We start from the raw sequence: 24,312 nt of genomic DNA, 5'->3' as shown, positions 1-24,312 counted from the left end.
GCAGCACACAGCCTGGTGCTCTAGAGAAGTGTACTGGGGGCTGCACACAGCCATGTATAGGCACCTGCTTGTATAGGTCCCTAATAAAATTTTCTAACACTCTGAGCCAAATGGAAAAGAAAAAGTTCAAAAAATAATTGGTGGTTTAGTTGTGAACCCGAGAGAAGTGTGTTAGCATTACGTTGCACCTCTTTGAGGTCCCGGATCCATGATTTAAACCACATTCACATGGCAAAGTGTTGTTCAGGACGTCACTTGACAGACGTCCTGCCTCTTTGAGGGGTGAAGTGCAACTGACGGTGGTCCAGAGCAGACCACCATCAGTTGTACTTCTACCACATGACTGGCTTTCCACACATGCACTTTTCCCTCTTTGACACTGCTAATGCTAAAGCATTGAAAATGTGAAACATTACACCTCTGTTTAATGACCTGCCTGCAAACACAGAATTTTATTGTGTCATGCGTATGCACATTTTTATTTCTGTTTTGTGTGCACTAATAGCTTGACTTCTGAATTCCTTTCAGGACATGTCGGCATGGGTAACACATAGCCAGCTGAATACTTCCTGGTTCAGGTATATTGGGAGATTCAATGCTGTACGTAACCATCAAGATCTGCTGTGTGCGTGGATAACTGGGGAAGGAGCCAAGTACATGGAAACACTGAGTGATGATGATGTCCGCATTGGTTGCCACAACGTCCTTATCCAGGTTCTTGGAAACAAGGACCTGCCATTACCATGTGAGGTAGAGCGGTATGTAACATTGTATTTGCAATGTGACATAGTGAGTGCTTAAAGTCAGGAGGCAGCCGAGGGGGGGAGGGGGGGCTCAGCTCTGCCACGACAGGTCAACTGTAGCACTGCAGCACTCATTCGACAAGTGCTGGAGGTGATTTTATGACCAGTAGTGCCATGTGCGCGGCACTACTTATTATTATAGGTACTACATGCTGCTATTGTATGACATATATATATATACAGTGACGTAGCAACAGAGGGGGCCAGGGGGCCGTGGGCCCCGGCCGCAAGGGGCCAGGGGGGGGGGGTGTCATATACGTCTGAAGACACCCCTCTTTCCGCCGGATACACTGCGGGGGGGGGGGGGAGTTGACAGAAGACCTATGGGCCCCGGGTGCCGGACGACCTAGCTACGCCACTGTATATATATATGGGCATGCGTGAGTGTACGTGTGCTATACTGGTTGCCGACCTGTGATGCCCCCCCCCCCCCTCTGAAAGGAGACTTAGTAAGCCCTGGACATAGTGAATAATACGTGGCATTGTCAAAACATAGAGTGGTAACATAGGTGCTTGTTTTGATAATGCAATAATTGTGTGCTATAAGATGCAGCAATATCAAGGCCATTGCACATTGCATTATGGTAAAAAAGGCAAGCTTGCCTCATTGTGCTATGTAAAAAAATGGTTAAAGTATGCTTAACCAGATTTCTTCATTCATTTTGCAAAGAAATAGCCTAAGAGAATGCTTTAAAAGCAATTTTTGTTCATAGTGTGTACACTTTACATCTGCAGTTCTGTTTTGGTTCACAATTCATTCCCAGTTTTAGATTAATTTTTCATTAACTTCGAAAATTAGCATTCAGTGTTCACAGTTGACACATATGCAGGGTTTGTTCAGATAAATACAGACTTTGTTTCTTGTTGCGTAGTTTCTCGTAAACTAAATAAAAAATGCGTGGCTACATGACATATCTATTTTGTAATTTCATGGAACTGCACAGATAATATGGATGACCATTCTGGGCTCTAAAATAGCCTGAATTTTCCTGCTTAAAATGAAATAATTCAATGTTTTTGCAGTACTACATCTGACAGTCCTGTGAGAGCATTGTGTGAAATTTTAATGAAAATTGACAAGTATTGTTTTTCTTAAACACCCTTAAAATTGCCCAATTTCCACCACTTCTGCCACTCTTGCATTTTGGGAATTTTATAATGAAATAAATACATAATGTATCTGCAAATTTTTCATGTTAGTTGCCAAGAAACTACTTGAAGATTTGTCAGAAAAATTTTCAGTTTCGTCATCTTAGCTAAAATGACCCTGCAAAGGCCCTGATTTTGGGCTCAAGTCAATGTGGGATGGTTGCTTATGAAGCAAAGTTTGGCATTCTTTCAGAAAAATTATGTGGGAGAAGTCTATGTTCCCTTGGTTCAGTATTTCTAATAATTTAATGTTACAAAAAAAAAATTTTTGGCAGTGTGCAGTGTATTATTCTATGTTCCCTTGGTTCAGTATTTCTAATAATTTAATGTTACAAAAAAAAATGTTTGGCATTGTGCAGTGTTTTAGTTTTGGTCTAGTAAAATCTGCAAGTAGCAAAAATAATGTTCTCCACCTTTAGTGGATTACAATTTTTTTTTCTTTTCTGGAAATTCACGCTATGTACCGCAAAACATAGGTTGATTCCTTTCTACCGAGACATTTGCCCACCTCATGCAATATTTTCACTTAAAACAAGAAATAGTTGCGACTTCTGATAAGTTTCTCCTTATCTGAAGACACCCTGCATTAAGTGCTTAAGTACTAACTGATATAACTTGGTGTCTCCATTGTGTAGGGGGTGCTGGGTGAGACATTTTGTTCAGTTTCTTTTCTTGGCCCCTGATGTACATTTCATTATTTCAAGTTCCATTCGTGTTTGTCGTTATCATGGGAGCGTGTTGTTTAAAAAGTGGGGAATGTAAGCAGTGTGTGATTGTGATGCTGAAATATGTATGTTTGTGTATGCAGGCTTCAGATTCTCCAGTTACAACTCAAAAGTATCCTGCAGTGAACTGTTTGCTGAATTGGTTTAAAAAAAAAAAAAGAGAGAGGGCTTTCACATACTTTTGGCTTCGAATGATTCCTCTGAGCTATTGCATTGCAATACTGCCATTGCAGCTGCTGTGTATTTCAATGCAAAAGAGTGAAAAATTACACTTTTTACAGGGCCATGCTATCAGACAAGACCAGGTAGAGGCGGTGTGCATAGAAGTAATTAATTATTGGATATGCAGTCTAAGATTTCAGTGCGTATCCGATCATCCAGAAAATGATAACACTGTCCACAATATAACTGGATGTGCCCTGAACACAGGTGGGGACACGGACCAGTTGTGTGAGATTAAAGCTAAGAACATATCTAAAATGACATTATTCACAGTGCCTCTCACTTTCATAGATGACCATTCCACTTAAGGCAGGTTAAGATCATCAGCCATGATAACCATACCACCTTGTCATGTGCTCATGCCTATAATCCAGAAGAACTTCCAGATACCTTGTTTCAGCATTCATTGGCCTGTAGGCATCTTTAACATATGTGCAACCTTTATTTAGATATAGCCTGCACCACACTCCCTCTATTTCTGGGTTATCCGGCATAACAGAATAGCGCAGTTTCTTCTTGAAAAGTAATCTGAAACCCCCACCTCTTGATCATCTATTTCTGTGCACGATCATATAACCCGGTGGCAAGATTTCGTGGTCCAACATGTCTGGGTAAAGTCATGTTTCCGTGATACCAACAATGTCTAGTTTCAAATCTAAAAGAACAGCTTCGAAATGATCAATTTTATTTGCAAAACTTTGCGCGTTGACATTCAGCAGGGTTACTTCTGTTGACTTCGAGTAACTCGCTTTCCTAAGCTTCTTTGCTCTTTAACTTTTGGACTTCAACTCTATCTTCACAGTCACTGTCCCAAACAGAAAGGCACCCATTTATGCACACTTTATTGTAAGTTAGTGTCACCCTTTCTTGCTTGTCACAATTTTCTTTTGTTCTGTCCCACAGCGTCTTTCTGATCTCGTGAATATTGCAAGAAAAGTCTTCTCTAACTGAGAAATCCTTAGACAAAACAGTGTTTAAGGATGGTAACTTTGTCGTGATAGACGAGCAGTTTTGTAATTATGGATTGGGTCCTAGAAGCATCAGTTTGCTTCTGTCTTCCAAGGTTATGGAGTTCTTCAATTCCCTTGCGTTTTATATCAAGTATTGGCGGCGAGGAGTTACGGAGTCGCCATCTATCGGAAGCGCCTCGCTGGCGTAGTATGAGGGATCACGCGGCGCGCTCCTCATAGGTTTTGCTGTCAGCGCTCACTGAAAACACCACGCGCGAGCTCTCCCGGACATTTCTGTAAGTACTTTCGAAACAAGAGAAGTATCTTACTGTCTAAATAGTAATCTTGGGCAAACTGAAAGCACAGAATCGTTTACAGACGCTATCTCTTTACCGAATACGTACAGTGAACGCAACGCCACTGCGCGAGGTCGCCGCGATGGAGTCTCCGAACCGGCTTCTTGCGTGAAAGGTAGGCAAACGCCGAGCGCAAACTATGTGAAATATGTTCTTACAGTGTTTGTATAACTAAATGGAGCGTAATAGAACGAAGCCGCAATGCAGCGATCGCGCAGATTCGCAGCGACCGACTGCGCGACTGCATGCTTGTCCGCGCACTGTTTCGCTTTCTCCGCGCGCGCGTTTTCGCACCGTGCCATGAGCTTTAGGCCGCAGAATATGAGCATTTGACAGTATACGAGCAGCCATTGTTGCGTGAGCGCTATCAGATCTGTTCAAAAATAATTTCATTTTAGAGATTTTTTTTTTTTTTTTGTGCCGTCGCGATGATTCAATCTTTTTTTTTTCTTCTAAATTCTTTGACCTTTCAATATTATTTCTCGAGTTGCGTCGCACTGCATGTTTATCGGTGTTCTAAGCGTACAATTTCCCGCTGCTCCTTTTTTGTAATCCAGTGCATTAATTCATAACACAAACATGACCATATGCCATGCTTTCTTTAAATGTGCTTCTTACCGCTGCCTTTCCACTCCACTGAACTTGCCAGTATCTATAGCATCGACAAGTTCATGACCAAACCGTCATGACATTAGTCGGGCAGCGGACTCGGGCGAGCGTCTCGGTGCGCGCCTTGAGAACATCGCAGACCGGGCGCCGTAGCAGAAATCTTCCTCGCGTCTGTGCTTGCTGCATACCCGAGTTGTAGCCGATGACTGTGTGCCGGTTTTATGTTTGGCGAGCCAAGCTTCACGCAGCTTCTTGTTATGCGGCTACGTGTGAATAAGGCTGACACCGACCTCAGTTACGTGCGTCCGGCCCTGCGGCACCGAGCAGTAGCCTACCATGTTGCGCGCCTTAAAGGCAGCCACTACCTATTGTAGTGCTTTGAAGCTTTGTAAAGGAGACACTCGAAGCGGGAAAATTTCGCCACTAAATGAGGACCGCAGCGTACGAGGGAATTTAAACTCGTTTTCAGCTAGCTTCGGCGCGCCCGAAGCAGCCGACGCGGCCGCTATGTCCACGTGATCCCTCCTAGCACGTCACGCCGACGGTGGCGCCAGCTTTTCCAGTGGTGGAGCTCGAGGCCAATACCCTCAAAGATCTTTTATTCAACCAACTCAACAAGCATTTCTGTTTATTCATTTTGCTGTTCTTTAACACCGTAGATAACGAGGTTGGACTGACGACTCCAGTTTTCTAGATACTTCACTTTTATTTCCATAGCCACACTAGCGCTCTGATAAAGATTTCATGTCATAATGCCATTGATTAAAGCTCCTGTCTTTTATTTTCTTCAAAACACGTTTTGGAGGAATTACCTGTGGCAGCTTGTGCAGCTCCACCTCCTGATCTGGATTAATTAGAGATAGACATATTATTTACATAACAAAGCAGTTTGTATTATTTAACTAACAAATTTATAATAAATTTCTTAAAAATAAATTACTCAGTAGACATACAGGACTGGGGAGTTGTAGTCAGTCAGTGGCTCAAGCTATGTCCATTACGTAGGCATCTCCTGCCTGTACCACATAACAATTAATTATACCATGGTCTTCCATAGCAACATCCATAGCAATTCTGAACATCTATAGTAGCCTACTGTCACTGCTTCTTGATGTCTTCACATGACTATAGGAACAGCCTGGTGCTGTGCAAGTAGACGTCAGATGTGTGTCACATATTTTTATTCCTGTGCACTTTGACTTTGACATTGGCTTAAGAGCGCTTGCAAGGATTGCACTTTACATGCGAGGCAGTGACGTAATTCTGACAAGAAAGCTTACCAGAGCTTGTTTAATGAGTGGACACTGACGGCCTATCCTTTCGTGTATAGATTTAGTTCAAGGGTAAAGCTCATGGTGACACTTCTCCCACTCCACTTCTTTACAGGAGCAGATGGTACTCTGATCCTTATGCAAGAGGTTCTTACTCATACATCTCAGTGTCTTGCGATACAACAGGTGCTTTGCCTCGAGACTTGGCTGACCCAATATGTGAGCCTGTGGTGCATTGTGGAACAGAAGTTACGGTATGTGCTTCTGCAAGCTGTTTTAGAGAACTAACGGTGGTGACATTCACATTTAATTGTAAGTATAATTGAGCTTAAAGATTGGAAGTTGAACCATGGATGGATGGAAAAACTTTATTTTCGTCAGAACGCATGTGCGGACGATTCCGTGCTAGATGGCCATCAGCTCATGGCTGACGGCGACCTGGGTGGCCCACTCCACGGCCCTGGTCTGGACGACCGGGTCTGAGCTGGCCAACACGGCCTCCCACTGCTCGAGAGAAGGATCACGCATAATATCCGCCGGTGGCGGCGCTATGCTACAGCTCCGTAATATGTGGTCATAGGTGGCCAGTTCCTGGCACCATTTGCATTCCGGCTGAACGTCCGGGTAGATTTTGTTTAACACGTATGGGTTATAGAAAGATCTCGTCTGCAATCTTCGCCAGACGCTTTCCTGCGCCTTCACCAAGTGCTTGTCCGGTGGAGGGTAAATTCTCCGCTCAAGTTTATAATGGTTAGTAATGTCGTGAAAGGACACCAGCCCATCTCTCGTGGACCTCCCTGGAACGTCCGGCTCACCTGCTCGGCTGACGAAACCTCGAGCATTCATGTGAGCCGCCTCGTTCCCAGGGTTCCCAGAGTGGGCCGGTACCCAGACAATTTCCACCTCGTTGTCCCTCGCCCCGTGGCCCGATGTAGTAATCCTGCCGCTGTGACAAGAGATTCTGCCCCTCGCCAAATTTCGGATGGCTGTTTTAGAGTCGCTGAAAATCAGGTCAGCTTCAGTACGACCTATAGCTAGCGCTATCGCCGCCTCCTCTGCAGTTTCTGAGGAGCGGGTTTTGACTGATCCAGAGGTGACTAAGCGTCCCCGCCCGTCCACCACCGCAACTGCAAATGCGTCCTTGTTCTTATACTCGGCGACATCTACGTAGACTGCCCCGTTGTACTTCCCATACTTAGCATGTAAAGCTCTGGCTCTTGCCTTCCTACGGTTCTCGTGATGAATCGGATGCATATTTTTAGGTAAAGGTTTCATGTACAAGCCCTTGTGCATTTCTCGCTTCACCTGAATTTTCATGTCCCCAGCTGGAGGATCAACTCCAATGCCGATCCCTTCCAATATATCCCTCCCTACTTTCGTTTTGGAAAGTCTACTGAGTTGCATCGCCAAGTGTGCTTGTCGCAGTTCTTCCAAGGTGTTGTGCACCCCTAATCCCAGCAGCCTTTCGGTAGAAGTATTGTTAGGCAACCCAAGGGCCGCCTTATACGCCTGTCTAATCATAGCCTCCACCTTGCCTTTCTCCGCCGCGTCCATCTTCATATAAGGCGTCGCATACACTATTCTACTGAGCACAAACGCCTGTACCAGCTTACACAAGTCTTTTTCCTTGACGCCTTGTTTACGATTAGCGATTCTCCTGATAAGTCTCACGGTAGCATTGACAGTATTTTTCAGCCTTTCCAAGGCCTCCCTATTCTTCCTGTTAGTCTGCAGATACAGCCCCAGGATCCTGATCGTTTGAACCTCAGCGACCGGTGCACCCCCCACTTTCACCTTCAGCGGTGGTGGCGGCACATAGTGCCTCGCATGTATCCCTCTTGGTTTATGCCTAAGCACAAAAAGCTCGGACTTGGGCTGAGAGCACGAGAGTCCTGCCTCCCCCGCTAGCTCCTCCACAATATCCACTGCCTGTTGTAAAGTTTCCTCCAATTGTGCGTCGCTTCCCCTTGTTACCCATAGAGTAATGTCATCCGCATAAAATGTATGTTTAAGTCCCGATATCATTGCCAGCCTGGGCGGTATCTTGATCAAGGCGAGATTAAACAAGAACGGCGATAAAACCGATCCTTGTGGTGTCCCCCTGCCCCCCAACGGGAAAGGATCCGATTTAAATTCTCCGACTACAATCTCCGCAGTCCTATCCTCCAGAAATGATCTGATGTATCGAAAGGTTCTACCCCCCGGTCCTATGTCCGATAGGTTCCTTAATATTGCCTCATGGGTGACATTGTCAAAGGCCTTTGTGAGGTCGAGCCCCAAGATAGCCTTGGTGCCCGTGCCGTACCCAGGATCAACCACATCCTTTTTGAGCTGTATCATGACGTCCTGCGTTGATAAATTAGCCCTGAAGCCAATCATCGTTTTAGGTAGCAACTCCTTGTCCTCCACATAACCCTGAAGCCTGTTGAGGACCACATGCTCCATCAATTTGGCCAAGCAGGACGTCAGCGAGATGGGTCGAAGATTCTCAATACAGATCTTCTTCCCTGGTTTAGGAATAAATGTAATCCTAGCATGCTTCCACTCTGCTGGGATCTCCCCGGCCGCCCAATATTTGTTCATCAAGTCCGTGAGCGCCCCCACTGACTTGAAATCCAGGTTCCTCAGCATTTTATTAGTAACCCCGTCGGGACCCGCTGCCGACGTAGTACGAAGCTGCCCCATTGCAAACTCCACCTCCGCCACCGTAAAGTCCGCATCTAATTCGAGGTTTTCCTCTCCCGAGTAATCCGGCAAGAAACCGCCCGCCTCGCCGTTTATGTAACGACTTCGGAGTTCTTGAATGAACTCCCCAGTCGTGCCTTTGTACTGATGAACTAACCTAGCCATTTGACCCTTCTGCGCCGATTTGGTTGCCGCCGGATCTAAAAGGTGCCTCAACAACTGCCATGTTTTTTTGCATCCGAATTGCCCATTCATCCTGTCACAAATCTGCCCCCATTGTTTGCACTGCAAGTCCAACGTGTAGGTTTCGATTTCTCGTTCTAGCTTGGCCACCTTCCTACGGAGGACCCCATTATGCTTTTGTTTCTTCCACCTCGGGCCTACTCTCGGGACGGTTCCCGTATACAGATTTCTTGAATCTATCTTGAGCCCGCAAAACCCAGGCCCATTCTCCCGCCTCGAATTCTTCGGGCGTTATAGTCTCTCCCTCAACGGAGTACTCCATTGTCTTCAGCCTCACAGAGGCCCACAACCACAAGTCACCGCCCCAGAGCCCGGTGCCGTCGGCGGCGGCTCGGCCTAATGATGAGGCCTAACTTTGCCGCGCGTTGGTTGAGCACGAAAAGCGTGGAAAAACTCCTAAAAAGGGGGCAAACTTGCCGCAATTAGGTGTCCGCAGGGAGAGGGAAACTTCCTGTGGACAATCCCACCAAAAGCAAGTCCACAGCACAGGGAGTTCCACCGAAAAACGGTCTCAAAGCGAGAGCCCATGCGAAGCACGTCCGCAATCTTCGACTTCGTCGTCTTCCCGGAAGTTGAACCAAACTAGCCAAATGAACTGTGGTCTTTCTATACCCCTTCTTGTTTAACTATGTCCACGTCATGCCCTGATGTTGCGTTTGATACTATTCTTGGTGGGGCCTAATAGACTTGTGAAAACCTGCTAGGGCAGCATTGTAGCTACTTGTCCACATATATCTTGTTGTTAGACTGTGCACATGCAGAAAGTGTATTCTACTCTTTGTCCTTATCATTAACCCATTATTCTCTCTCTTACTACTCAGTGTGAGGTCATGGGCTCGATTCCCTGCCACCACGGCTGCATTCCAATGGAGGGCAGAATGTAAAAATGCCTGTGTACTGTGCTTTGGGTGCAGATTCAAGAACCCTAGGGGATCAGAATTAATACAGAGCCCACCACTATGCCATTTCTTTTAGCCCACTGGGCAGCTTCAAAGTGTTAAACCTTATAGCTTAAAATTTTTGTCTTCTCTCTCCCTCCACATCCCTTCCCCATTGCAGGCTAGTAATTTGACAGAGGAATTCACCTTGTGCAACTTTTGAATGCACCTTCTTTGTGCACATACAAATGGTTCAGGTACTATTATGCCAGAATGGAACATTAAATTGGTAAAAGCAGAGTATAACACTCCTTATACTAAGTTAACAACAACAAACTTTTTATTTTAGTTACTTGAAATTATGTGATCATGGTGTAACCATGTGCTGAAAATATTCTAGCCCCACAACTAAGTGCATGTTAATGAATCGCGCCAGTGTCAGACACAGTGGATAATGTGGAAAGGGGAATGGGCCTCTTTGTGTTTCATATGTTTGTCGATGCAAAGTGCATTCTCCTCTGAAATTGTGAAGCCTCTCAGTATCTGTTTTGTCACCATCTTGCATGTTCTGTCTTTGAATCCGCATGCATTTTCACACAACATGAACAGCTTACTCCATCCTCCATCACTCAATCCATACATTTCACATTATATACACAGTACTATATTTAAAAAACAGACATGCTATATTCACTTTCCCACTGGAACTGGTCCACAGTGTATACTTTGTAGCAAAGCAGCCAAGCAGTGTTCGAGCCGTCCTTATGTATGGTGTATCCATAACTTGCATATGACAATGTAGTTGATGCTTTAGTTAGGTGTGTGTCACCCTGTTGAATACTATATGCTCCATTTACAGTGTCCCGTGGGAAATTTATAATGGCTCAGTGGCTGTGGTATTCTGCGGCTGTGCACAAGGTTGTCAGTTCAATTCCCAGCCACAGCAGACACATTTCAATGGGACCGGAATGCAAAATCACTTCTAAGCACGTTCTGAGTGTATGCTAAAGAACTCCAGTGGTCAAAATTAATCCGAAGCCTTCCACTACAGCACCTGTCAAAGCCCCTGTTTATTGCTTTGGGACCTCAAGCAATCAACCATTCAAGCTACATGAAATCTTATTGTTTTCAGTACCCAGTGATATTCTTTGCTGGCGAGGCAACGCATCCCCACTTCTACTCAACTGTGCATGGTGCCTATGAGTCTGGCATCAGAGAGGCAGATCGCCTTGCCGACTTCTACTTGTGAGTATATTTGCAGCTGTACGGTATCTGCATGCATAGCATTTTCACTGTAATGGGCGTGCCTTCCGCAAATATGTTGCGCTGTATGCTACACATCGCATAATTAGTATGTAGACCAGTGTTCAACAGAACTGTGTGCTGTTACAGGTTTGTACAAAGTAGTAAATTTTATGTGTGCATGTTTTTTAGCTTTGGTGTCTGGTTGGTTTCTGAAGTTTCTCTCTGGGAGAAACCACTGCTTTTTCGCAGTGAATGTGATGTTTGCCCTTAGAAACATTTCATGCCATACAAGCAGGGCCCTCCATCATTAAGAAAAAACGAAAGAATCATGTTACTTTCTTTCTCTTGGTAAAAGCAGCCTCTGTTGCAATTGCGCAAGACCCAGCTTACCCCAAAATATCACCTTGTTAATTCGAACCTAGTTAATTCGGACTCGCCCTTTGGTCCCGACAGGCGTATGCACTTTTAATGCAATGTAACTCAAGTTAATCCGGATGCATTTGGGCTCACATTGGTTAATTCGGACAATTCTCGGAGCCATGGCCAGATTAAGAAAAATGGGGGCCCTGGGCTAATGCGCATGCAGGCCCCCCTTCCCTATACTGCCCCCCCCCCCTGCTACACTACTGTAAATGTGCCATGTTTCATTTTAATTCCACCAAATTAAAAAGAACGAAGTGCGATCAACGGGATTATTATTATAAGGAAAACAACAAACCTTGCTTGAAACGCATGCTGTTGTAAACACCAACACATATGTTCACTTAGTGCTTAATCTGCATTCTGTTTTCAGTAAAAGCTAGGCTTTAAGGAAAAGTTTAGTGCACTCAAGACGAACAAGAACGTAGAAAATACAACACAGCTCAGATGTCGATCCTACTGAAGCTAGGCTTTGTTTGCATCACCAAGTTTAATCCAGTGAAGAGACGCATGGTTGTATCCAAAACATTCTTTATTAAAATTCAAGCATCAGACTGCAGTAATCGTTATACACATTACTCTATAAATATGCAATAGATATATACAATACTTAAGGCATTACAAACACCATAAAAATGCACTAGAATAGAGATGAAAATTACCACTGTAATTACAAAACATTATTTGAAAATATTTTCGTAAGGGCGACACCAAATAAACGTGGCACTATCAAAAACAGCAAAGATACAGTTCTTTATAAGCACGCTAAATATCACAAGAATAAACAAGAGACGAACAACGAAGATTTCCATGTCTTAAATTACACTGCTCAGCATTTCATTAGCAACGTGGAGACTGGAAGGCCACACGACGAACCTATTGGAACTATTCATGTATAGCGCAAACAGTCCTCTTTTAAAATAGCACCTTTCGCGCCTTTGCTTTGGCGAAATCAGATATAGTCTGTTCGAAAGATAGTTTGCAGAGGAGGTCACTTTCAATGGACATGACAGCAAGCTAGTTCACCTTGTCATCAAAGGGGGCTCGAACGAAGGCGATTTTTTATCAGCGACAACTTGGAAAACGATCGTTCGGTCTCACACTTTGCCACGGGTATGCTTAAGTACATTTGCAAAGCAATAGAAAGGTTCGGAAACATATTGTTACGATGAGGTGGGAAGAAATGGTTTTATTTACAGGAGATGGATGTTGGTCGTAGCGTGATCGCAGCGCAGCCCGGCCTCTCAAACTCCTCATCCTCTTCGTATTCTCTTTCTTCTCTTCTTGTCCGTGCCTTTCGTATCTGTTACATTTCCCCGCAAGCAGACGAAGCCCGTGGGGCGAGTCAGGATGGACAAGCATGGTAGAAAGGCTTCAGGCAAGCAATATGAGTCAGCTGAGTTCTGCTTGATCGCCGACCATTGCACAGTAGGCGAGCTATGATGTAAGTGAGTTCACTCAGGCGGTCCACAACTACAAATGGGCCTGAATATTGTGACAAGAACTTTTGGCACAATCCACGCTTGCATTGCGGTGTCCAAAGAAGGACTAAGTCACCTTTTTGCAGCGATACTTGTGCGTGATGGTCGTCGTATAGCTCTTTCAAACGACTTTGCAAGGCCAGAGTACGAAGACGAGCTATTCGACGCGCTTTTTCGCCGAGAGACAAAGTCTTCGATACAGAATCATCACTGTGCAGAATGAAGGGTAAGAAAGTGTCCAGAGGGCTTCGCGGTAACATTGCATACAGGAGATAAAATGGGCTATAGTTCGTGGTTTCGTGCTTCGCCGTGTCGTATGCATAAATGATGAAGGGCAGCACGTTGTCCCAGTTCTTATGATTGGAGGAGACGTACATGGCAAGCATGTTGGTCAGCGTTCTGTTTGTCCTTTCAACGTGGCCATTGGCCTGTGCATGATACGGCGTGGAATGACGGAACTGTGAGGTGCACAAACGAAGTAACTCTAATGGCATCAGCCGTGAACTGGCGACCACGGTCGCTGATGATGACACGCGGTGGGCCATGACGAAGGACTACGGAACGGAACAGGAAGACCGCCACGCAAGCAGCGGTGGAAGACGGTATGGCTGCAGTTTCTGCATACCTTGTAAAATGGTCTACGCAGACAATTATCCAGCGGTTCTTATTGTTAGATAACGGGAATGGACCCAAAAGGTCAATGCCTACTTACTCGAACGGCGCACTGGGCGGTGTCAGTGGCCGAAGGAGACCCGGGGCTGCGGCGGTCGGTCGCTTGTGACGTTGGCCTGTTTCACAACTAGCGACATAGCGCTTGGTTGTTTCGTACATCTTGGGCTAGTAAAAGCGCTCCTGCGTGCGGTGCAGCGTTCGTACGAAGCCGAAATGGCCGGATGTCACATCGTCATGCATGGCGCGTAGAACGTCGGAGCGGAGACTCTCGGGAACAACAAGCAGAAAACGCACTCCATGCCCGGAGTAATTAGTTTTGTAGAGCAATTTATCACGGACAGTAAAGCGACCGCTGCCTTGAGGAGTACGGGCGGCGACAAAAAGCGGATCGAGGGTAACATCATCCCGTTGTTCTCGCTGAAAGTCTGCCGTGTCAGGGAACGTAGAAGTGACAGCAGCAAGACAGTCGTAAAAATTCTCAGCATCGCAGTCGGTAGTCGCAAGAGGAATCCGAGAAAGGCAGTCTGCGTCAGCGTGGCGACGGCCACTCTTGTATGATACCACAAAGTCGTATTCCTGGAGGTGCAGCGCCCAATGTGCGAGGCGACCAGAGGGATCACGCAAACCGACCAGCCAGCATAAAGAATGATGGTCGGTGATAATCTTGAATGGTCTACCGTAAAGATAACACCGAAACTTTTGTACGGCGAAAACGGCTGCCAGGCATTCCTGTTCCGTAACCGTATAATTACGTTCAGATTTGCTCAGACACCGGCTGGCATATGCGACAACATGTTCTGCGCCACTGTGACGTTGTACAAGCACCACTCCTATCCCGGTTCCACTAGCATCAGTGTGAACTTCAGTCGAGCAAGATGGATCGAAGTGACGCAAGAGGGGTGCTGACGTTAGTATAAACTTCAGTTGAGCGAATGATGCGTCACACTCTGGTGTCCAATTGAAGGATGCATTTTGTTGCAAAATACTTGTCAACAGGTAAACAATGTCGGCAAACCGGGGAACAAAATGACGAAAATACGAACATAGGCCAATGAATGAGCGGAGTTCTCCGGCTGACTGCGGTGGCTTGAAGAAGCTCACTGCTTCAATCTTACGAGGATCGGGTCTGATGCCATCCTTGTCGACTAAGTGTCCCAGGACCAGTGTTTGACGTTCGCCGAACCGACACTTTTTTGAGTTTAGGACCAGTCCAGCTTTCTCAATGCAGTCGAGAACGAGGCTGAGGCGTTCGTTATGTTCTTCAAACGTGCGGCCAAAGATTATAACATCATCGAGGTAACACATGCATATCTCACACTTTAGACCACGTAGTACTGTGTCCATGAATCTTTCAAAGGTGGCAGGAGCATTGCAAAGGCCAAAAGGCATAACATTAAATTCAAATAGGCCGTCTGGAGTCACGAAAGCGGTCTTTTCTTTGTCGACAGGGTCCATAGGTATTTGCCAATACCCCGATCGCAAATCAAGTGTTGAGAAGTAAGAAGCAGCGTGTAAGCAATCAATGACGTCATCGATTCGCGGTAGTGGATAGACATCCTTCTTCGTCACTGCATTTAGATGTCTGTAATCCACGCAGAATCTCCAGGAGCCATCTTTTTTTCGGACCAGGATTACTGGGGCTGCCCATGGACTAGATGACTCTTGAACGACACCTTTGTTCATCATCTCCTTGACTTGCTCTGCAATAACTTTGTGCTCGGACGATGACACTCGGTAGGGCTTCTGGCGGATGGGGTGTGCTGAGCCGGTATCTATTCTGTGACGAGCGCGGGATGACGGTAAATGAAGGGGTGCATCTCCATGCGTGAAGTCGAATGCAGCCTCATGCCTGGCAAGGACTTGTAGCAGTGCTTGCCGTTTCGATGTACCTAGAGCCTTGCTGATCATGCCAAGCATTAGCTCTTCAGAATGGCGATTATCGCAAGGAGAGCAAGCTGTAGAGACGTCCGTAGTTAGTGCCGCTATTGAGCTACATGCGGCTTCATCGAAGAGAGCGATTTTCATACCGCGAGGAAGGACAACCGGCGTGGTGGAACAGTTCAGCGCCCACAATGTGGCGACTCCTTTCGTCACGCACACGACAGAGCAGGGCACAAGTATATTTTTTTTTGCACAGTTTATGCGGAGAGGCCTAACTACAAGCTCAACACAATCAGCATCAACAGTAGTTGTAGAAACACGAACGGGCGTCAGGCACCAAGATGGTGCAATCACTTCATCAAGAACACTGAGTGTGTCTGTGTCCCCGTCCTCACCACCCGAGCTTTGTTCGGAATGTGCTGATATAAATAACTTGTTTACTGAGATTTCGCCACAACCACAGTCCATGGAAGCGCCGCACTGTTCAAGAAAATTGATACCAAGAATAACGTCGTGCGAACGACGAGAAAGAACAAGGAATTCCGGCACAAACACTTTCCCAGCCAACAAAACACTCACAGCACAAACACCAAGGGGATGAAGCCACTCGCCGACTACTCCACGAATGGTAATACCGTCGTTCCAAGAAAACATAACTTTGTGGCCTAGCCGGTTTTTGAAAGCGAGGCTCATCACAGACACAGTCGCCCCAGTATCAACTAACGCCATGGTTGGTATTCCGTCAATCGAGACATTCACTTTGTTTTTGAACATCACAACAGGCAGAGGTATTTCTTGCAAAGACCGTCCGGCGACCACACCTCCATTGGCCGCGGATGCTAGTTTCCCGGTGGCGGTGAGGAAGAACGGCACCGAGGGGACGGAGAGCGACGGGGACGGTTATTTGGTAGTGTCAAACTCCACTCAGATGCTGGCGAATCGCTGCTTCTGGTCTCGTGTGAGAAGTGGTCCATTGGGAGCAAATCGGTCGTCCGCAAGTCATATGAAGTACGGGTTCTGGGTGGCGAGAACATCGGTGGTGTCCTATGTGATTGACGGCCTTGGCGACAATACCGAGCTATATGGCCTGTGGAACCGCAGTTGTAGCACACGGGAGGGTCGCGGTTCACAGCGTCTTCCTCGAAACAAATGGTAGGCGGCTACGGTCGGCGAGAATGTTCGTTGTCATGTGGATAACGTGTCTCTGCTGCTTGCTGAAATCCATTATATCATGCATAAGGCGCGTCGTGGTAGTAGGGTCGGTGCTGTTCTTGTCGCGGCCTGACAGAAGTCACAGGGCCTCGGGGGTGAAAACGCGGCTGCTCTCGTTGTGGCCGAGCGTCATAGGTAGGGCCTCTGTCGTAGAGACGTGGCTGCTGTCGGGGCACGAGTTCATAATCCTCAGTGCCTCTTGCCGCAGGATACGGGGAGAAGGATGCCATGTTTGGCTCGAAATCTGGTGATAGGCGGAAGCTATGAGTGCCTGGATATGTCACTTGCGCACGCAGGCTGAGCTCTTCATGAACTATTTGTCGGATCGTTGATGCCAGATCGAGGGGCTGGTTGGTGTCCACGCTTGCAACTGTCGTCACATTGGCTAGCCTGCCAAACTTCGGCGTGATGCGCCTTGTCTTCAGTTGCTCGAAAGTACGACAGTGCCAAATGATGTCAGCGACGGGAGCCAGGTTGTCTTTTGCGATGATGAAGTTATAAACATCCTCGGCAATTCCTTTTAGGATGTGCCCGACTTTGTCTTCCTCGGACATTCCAGAGTCCACCATCCTACACAGTTTTATTACTGCCTCCATGTAGGTCGTGCAGGTTTCGCCTGGCACTTGCGCACGTTGCAGTAGCGTCTGTTCTGCCCTTTTCTTTTTCGTCGCGGAGTCGCCGAATCGCTCTTTGATTTCCGAAACAAATCTTCCCCATGTTGTGAACGTTTCCTCGTGATTGTCGAACCACAACAATGCAGTATCTGTTAGAAAGAACACGACGTTCGAAAGCTGAGAAGCGCTGTTCCACTTGTTGGCGGCACTCACCCGGTTGTAATGGATGAGCCATTCCTCGACGTCTTCGTCCAATCTTCCGGCGAAGGGACGCGCATCTCTCAGTTGTAGAACGGAACTGGTCGGCGCAGCAGTTGGAATGGGCCGTTGTTCGTCTGCGTCGTGGGACATATTCAACTCCGGTGGATTTGGTGGGAGTCCAGCAAGGTGACGGCTCCGTCGAAGAACTTGTGATTCAGCCTCCGTCTTCAGGTGTCGATTACCCCGCACCTTCCACCACAACTGATACGATGAGTTGTGAAGAAATGGTTTTATTTACAGGAGATGGACGATGGTCGTAGCGTGATTGCAGCGCAGCCCGGCCTCTCAAACTCCTCGTCCTCATTGTCTTCTCTTTCTTCTCTTCTTGTCCGTGCCTTTTGTATCTGTTACAATATCAATAAGCTTTCTTTCGTGCAGCAACTTCATTATTCCCAGGGGACTCGTGTCCTGGCACACAGAGTTGTGCAGAAAGTTCGCAAACTGAAAGATTTCAGCAGAAAATGCTGGTTCCAAATCATTTTTGTAGGTTTTCACCAACTTCTCAGCCTGCGGTGCCAGAGAGAGGCCTCGCTCCCAACTTCTGTCAGCAATTTTAAGAATCCGAACCTTTCGCAGAGTTCAGTGTAGGCAGCCTTTCGCACTCGCAAAGCAGAGCCTAGACTGTCAAGTACAACATTGTAGGCCTCTACGATAAACTTTTTTCTACCTTGTAGCACACTATCGCTTTTTCTGTCCGGGTGCTTACTCAAAGCGATGTGTTTGCCCTCATCCTGATAACATTGATTGGTACTTAGCATGCGTGCTCTCTCTTCGGAGTTATCAAAGAGAGGTTGCAAAGAATTAACAAAGCCTTCTAGAGAGCTCAGCAGGTCTACAGCAGTTGAAATGTCTAGTCCTGATTTCGGAAGTGCTACTCTCGTCTTGTCAAAGCGCTCCAAGATTTCACTCCAGAAAATCGCCATGAATGCAGTCTAGTTTTGTCATTTTCTTGAAGAGAGAGTGTGCTTCGTTCCTAGTGTCACCGTTTTCTTCCGCGTTTTTTGATATAGCTTCAAGGCAACACAAGACTGCGGTGAAAATTTTCAGAATGGCCTTACATGATTCAGCATGTCTTGACCACCTGGTCTCAGAGAGACTTTTCAAAACAAGCTGCTGGCCAGTTCCGCCCATGCTGTCCAAAAGATACCTCCATCGCTTAGGTGAGGCAGCAAAGAATGCATACAGTCTCTGAATTACAGTGCAAAGTTTGACTGCCTCAAGGCAACTGTCAATGCTACACGCGCCAACTAAGTTCAGTGAATTACCAGCACACGGGACGTAGACTGCCAATTCGTTCAGGTGTTTGATTTGAGCTTGCAGTCCTTTGTATTTTCCTGACATATTACTCGTATTATCATAAGCTTGGCCCCTACAATCATCAATTGAGATGCCATTGGTCGTCAAGAGGGACATCACGGTATCGAAAAGATACAAGCTGGTATGCGATACAATTGGAACAAATCCAAGAAAGCGTTTGTACACTTTCCCATTTAAATAGTATCGTAAAACAAATGACAGCTGATCAATGTGAGTAAGGTCTGGAGTCGAATCAACAATTAAAGAGAAGTATTTTGCGCGTTTCACTTCCTCAACGAGATGTTCCTTGACAGCCTTTGCCATATGCTCGATAAATTAATCACAAATGATTTTGACAGATACGATGGGTGACCTTTTCCTTTGTTCCCGTAGCGTTTGATGTGCTCCTCTAGAAAGGGATCAAACTTGGCAATGGCCTTAAGCACTACCATATAATTGCCGTTTCTCGGTGAACCAAAAATCTCCTCACTGCTCCTAAACGCTAGGTTGCGCTCAGCTAGAAGCTTAACTACCATGACTATGCGCTTCAACCCCTCTGTCCAGTAAGTGGTCTCAGTGACAAGATGCTTAACCAGCTCCTTGTCAATTGTGCTGCTCAAGTTAGAGTGGGCGAGCCATGCTGCCACGTAGTTCCGGTGCTCGACGCTATTTTCATGTGCGCAAACCTTTCCTTCTGCTTTTTTCCAATCAGAAAAGCCATGCGTGGTGAAAGCAGTGGGGTTGCTTGAAATCGAAAATAGTTTGCACATGAAATAGTAAACGGAACCTTTGGACTCTGAGTACATTAACCAGTGTCGCTCGTACGCCTCCCCATTTACAGCCTCTCGCACAAAAAGATGAGGTGACGTATAGTGTTTCTGAGTTTTGTATTGCCTTTCAGAAGACGGAAAATTTTCTGCCTGGTTTTGAAAATACAAAAAAATGGCCCATTTCTAAGGCATACACTCCGAGAAAGCTGTCAGTAACAACATCCGGCCACTTAGCAGGGTCACTTCGGATAATCTCGCAACGTACCTCATGCTGCGGGGGTGTCTGTACTTCTCTGTTGCTGCAACGAGAAGCCGTCTCATTCGTCCTCTCAAGGCATACTTTGTGGGTGGGAACATGATTATTTGAGGCCAAACTAACAGGAAACAAATGAGTCGGTTCTTGGAGTGTTGTTTCCTGGCACTCGTCAGTAGAAGGAAGCTCATTGGGTAGGTTTAGCACCTGTTGATAAGCAGATAAGCAGAAATCGGGCGTGGCGGACTGGACACCTGGAGCTCTGTGGCTGGGGCCCGGCTGAGTAGCGTAGACGTTGCTGACTCAGGAACAGGACAAGGCTCGGTTAGCGTCGTTTGCTCAGAAATATGGACGACCGAGGTTGGCTCCGTTTTCACAGGATCCAGACAACCAAGATGAGTCAAACCTTGCTTCTTGCCAGGAAACCGTAGTGATAGAGTTGGCAACTCCTCCACAGAAGCACAGTCGGTACTATTGGGAGTTTGACACAGAGTCTGGGTAGAGCGATCATACTGCTCCGCGGAAGCTGCATTCAGTAGGTACTTTGTCATCTTTGGTGGCTTCTTTTCATGCTCGTCTCTTTCTAACTTAGCCTTTCATTTAGACGCACTACTTTGATGCTTCCGACTGAGCATTTTCGCATGAATGGATGCTAATTGTTCACTGGGCACTTCGTCAGTCCGACGCAACCGCAGGTGTCCAACGGTGGCCATCCCGATGACTGGCGCACGCTGCCTGGATGGTCTGTGGCTGGTCAAGAGTGGTGCGTCCCCCGGGAGCTCTTCAGCGGGCGGGCTTATGCAAGCTTAACCGGCGACTCGGGGCTGAATCGCAGTCCGCGATCAACCTCTTTGGATAGATGCATTCCGCGTCTGTCTGTTACTAGCGTCAAAGCAGGCGTTCACATACACATAGATTTCCTTGTACAAATTCCCTCCTTCTCTGTACAAACTCACTCCTTCTCCCGTTCCGGTCTCGTCTTCCTATTGGCTAGGAACAATTGTCTGTTCTGGGAGGTTCTCGATTTTTCTTTCGCCCCGTCGACGCCGAGCGCAAGAATGAAGGGGAGAGGGCGACTCCTAGCGTGGGCGAAGTTACGCGCCCCCTGTCGCCTCTGAGTCATCTTTTTTTACTTCTTTCTGGAAAGTTTGGCGGCCAGTCTGACCTACTTTTTCTGTCGAGCATGCGCGAGGGTGCACGGCCACTAGGCAGGAATGGGCCCTGGAGGCAGGCTTTTGTGTCCAGATCTCCAACTTCCCCCTTCACTCTTCCACAACCCTAGCCCGAACAGTGAACATTCCATGCCCCACGGCACACGGACAAAAGCACGTGTGATGTCTTCTTTCCTTTCCTGCCTAGACTCTGCCATCAGACTCATCATCATCTGCTATCGGACTCATCCTCCCCCGCCCAAATTACCATCATGGTAAAGAAAAGTCGAATGGGAAGCACTGTTGGGTACTGCAGCACATCTTTTCTATGAGAAGGACAGCGGCGGAACTATTTGAGAGGTGGAGGGTGGCGTGGTGGTGACGAGGGGCAAGGGAAATTTATGTCCTCATCCCACATTACATGTTTTAGGTGTTTCCCCCTTGCCCCTCCTCTCCAGACAGCACTGGACAGACGGACTGACAGGAAACCACGAAAACTCTTCCAAGCAAACGCACCTCGCTTCATAAGAAAGAGGGCCCCGCCGGGATCGAGGGGGATTCCTGTTTTTGCAGCTCTACGAGCTCTCCCCAAATGATCAGGCTAAACACATGCTGTTACATTAGGCAGGGGGCCCCGTCTGCTCGTTCTGGTCTTCTTGCTTCATACATGTTGCTCGAAGTTCCGTTGCCCATGTTTCCATATACTAAGCAGATTAGAATAAATGGGCCCCCTTCTGCTACTGTGCGAGGTGAGGTCCTGGGCTGCAGGGAGCCACCAGGGGGCACGAAGTAGTACTAACATGCTCTCTTCGCACTCTGCATTCTCATGATTTTTCAGTGGTTTTTCGCTTGAAAACGCCCGGAAAACTTTACCACCAGCTTCACAAGGTTCCTAGGAACACCTGGACGTCACCCAAGTGGGCCTACGACTTCTTGGAAGGACAGGAGCATTCCAGACAGCTTGCCACCACGTGAACGCTAACGCAACGTCAACGCGGTGAGCCGACGGCAGCTTCACGGATGCCGGAGATTCCCGCGTCGTAGGTGTGGAAGGTCGAATGTCGGAGGTGTGAAAGTCGAGAGCCATGGCTCTCGACGCGGTAACCAAGCGAGAATCCCGCCACCTACAACAAGATGGAATAGTGGATGACCAAATGGACCAAGCTCAAGACTACTATGACTCGATGAGTCAAGACACTAACTCTCACTCCCGTTAAGAAGGGAACGCTAACTGGCAGGCAGTGAAATCTGCCAAACAATGTAAACAAGCGGCATTGGAGCGGAGACGTGGCGACGCAGGGCCCCAAAACCATTTTCAGACGAGCACATCAACCTATAAGAAATTGCCTAAACTACTGCCATTGCCAAGGGACGATTACAAAATCGTCATTCGCCCGAACCAGGGCCTCCCTCTAAGGAACATTCTCACTCCCACGCTTGCACAAGCAATCATAAAGGCATGTCAAGCAGGCTTCAAGGATGACCAATTCATCCTTAGAATTAATCCTGCATCAAACATAGCGATCCTGTCGACCGAACGCGAGGAAATTGTGGACAAAGCACGCCTCATGCGCAAGCTGGTACAGAACGGCAGGGCCCATGCCGTCCGCGCCTACGCTGCAAACAGAGACGAAGCTCTAAGAGGGGTCATTCACGATGTACCGATGAACACCTCGACAGACACTCTCATGGCCCATCTTTGAGTGAGAATGCAAGGGGTAGAGATCATCACAGCCCGAATGATCAGCACAACCAAAAGTGCTGCCATCACCTTTTTCGGTCCCACGCTACCTCAAACAGTCTATTATTATGGAGGGGAGCTTCGTTGCTACCCATTCAGACCCACAATTCAAGTTTGCAAGGCCTGCCGAGAGAAAGGACACCACATGGACCTTTGCCCAAAACTGGACCGCCCTATTTGCTGGCTGTGTGGACTGACAGATCCAACAGATGGACACCCATGTGCTTTTAGTTGCGCCTCGTGTGGGGAGGCCCATCCCACTGGGGACCCAACTTGCAAAAAGAGACTTAAGCCACTGAAACCTTGACAGCCACAACAGGAGGCCAACCACGCCTATAAGACCCCCAGAGACAACAACAACCACCCACAGAGGATGAAGAACATGTGCTGGTTCTGCTCTGAAAAGTAAGAAGAAGCCTACAAGTTGGGCGACGACACGTGCCACTCCTGGTCGCACTCGCAGTCCCCAGGCCGACGACCCCGAACGCCACCAAGGAACAAGGCACAAACACCAACTCAGCAGAAGAATCACCACAACAGTTCGCCAGCAGCAAGTGGTAAAAGCATCGGCGGGAGCCATGGACACACCCAACAGACACCATCAGCCAAGGTAAGCTGGGCGGAGGTTGTGGCTCCCCAAACCTGCATATAATACACCCATCACACAAAACGTAGAATATCAAAGAGTAATCACAGAAAACAAACAAATTAAACAATGCCTAGACAGATATGAGAGCAAAATAGCCTACCTCAAGAAACAGCTGGCCCAGCTTATGGGAACCACAAGACCCATAGTACAGGCTACACAACAGCAAATAAGTAGCCCAAATGAAAAACCACCAGACAACGGGCACACACAACCACAGAGAGATACTGTAGTTCACACAGGGACACAACAACCAGAAGCAAACCTCATAGTACAACAACAGCTACAACGAATTCAACAACAAATACAGCAGCAAACTAACATACAAATGCAGCAGTTCTTGGTAGAATTTTAGGAACTAAAGCGATACGTTCATGAAACCCTTACCAAAGAATCGCAGCGTAAACGTAAGCACACCGAACAGCGTTCCCAGGGGTCCGATGACAAAAGCATTGCTAACCTCGGACGCTGAAAGCACAACCACCACCTCTCTTATCATGGCAAATAGGCGGCCTCGAACAAAAGAGAATCTCACAATATGGTCCTGGAACTGTCGTTCCTTGCACAACAAACACGCTTCACTCACACTATACATACAGGCGGCGCTGATTCCTCCAGACATAATCTGCCTGCAAGAGGTGGGAGCTAGGCCCAAGGCGATTACAAGCTACAGATTATACATAGAGCCAAACCAGCCGAAAGTAGCGACACTCGTCCGGAAGGAATTGGCAGCAACGCTTACAATGGTACCACACGAACACACTCCACACCACATCGT

The 24,312-nt window shown here is 47.2% G+C and overlaps 1 protein-coding gene across 5 annotated transcripts in view; it reads left to right on the top strand.

Moving 5' to 3' along the window:
- Positions 1-24,312, top strand: part of LOC142565869 (spermine oxidase-like) — a 45,728-nt gene that overhangs the window by 3,436 nt on the left and 17,980 nt on the right. For all 5 annotated transcript variants that reach the window (XM_075676428.1, XM_075676430.1, XM_075676426.1 and 2 more), the window contains exons 3-5: positions 529-758; positions 6,201-6,339; positions 11,024-11,136. In XM_075676428.1, coding sequence (XP_075532543.1) covers positions 529-758; positions 6,201-6,339; positions 11,024-11,136 — 482 coding nt within the window. The remainder of the gene's footprint in view (positions 1-528; positions 759-6,200; positions 6,340-11,023; positions 11,137-24,312) is intronic.

This window comes from Dermacentor variabilis, unplaced genomic scaffold, assembly GCF_050947875.1.
Source record: "Dermacentor variabilis isolate Ectoservices unplaced genomic scaffold, ASM5094787v1 scaffold_12, whole genome shotgun sequence".
NCBI classification, from domain to species: domain Eukaryota; kingdom Metazoa; phylum Arthropoda; class Arachnida; order Ixodida; family Ixodidae; genus Dermacentor; species Dermacentor variabilis.
This window is presented reverse-complemented; position numbering and strand designations above follow the sequence as displayed.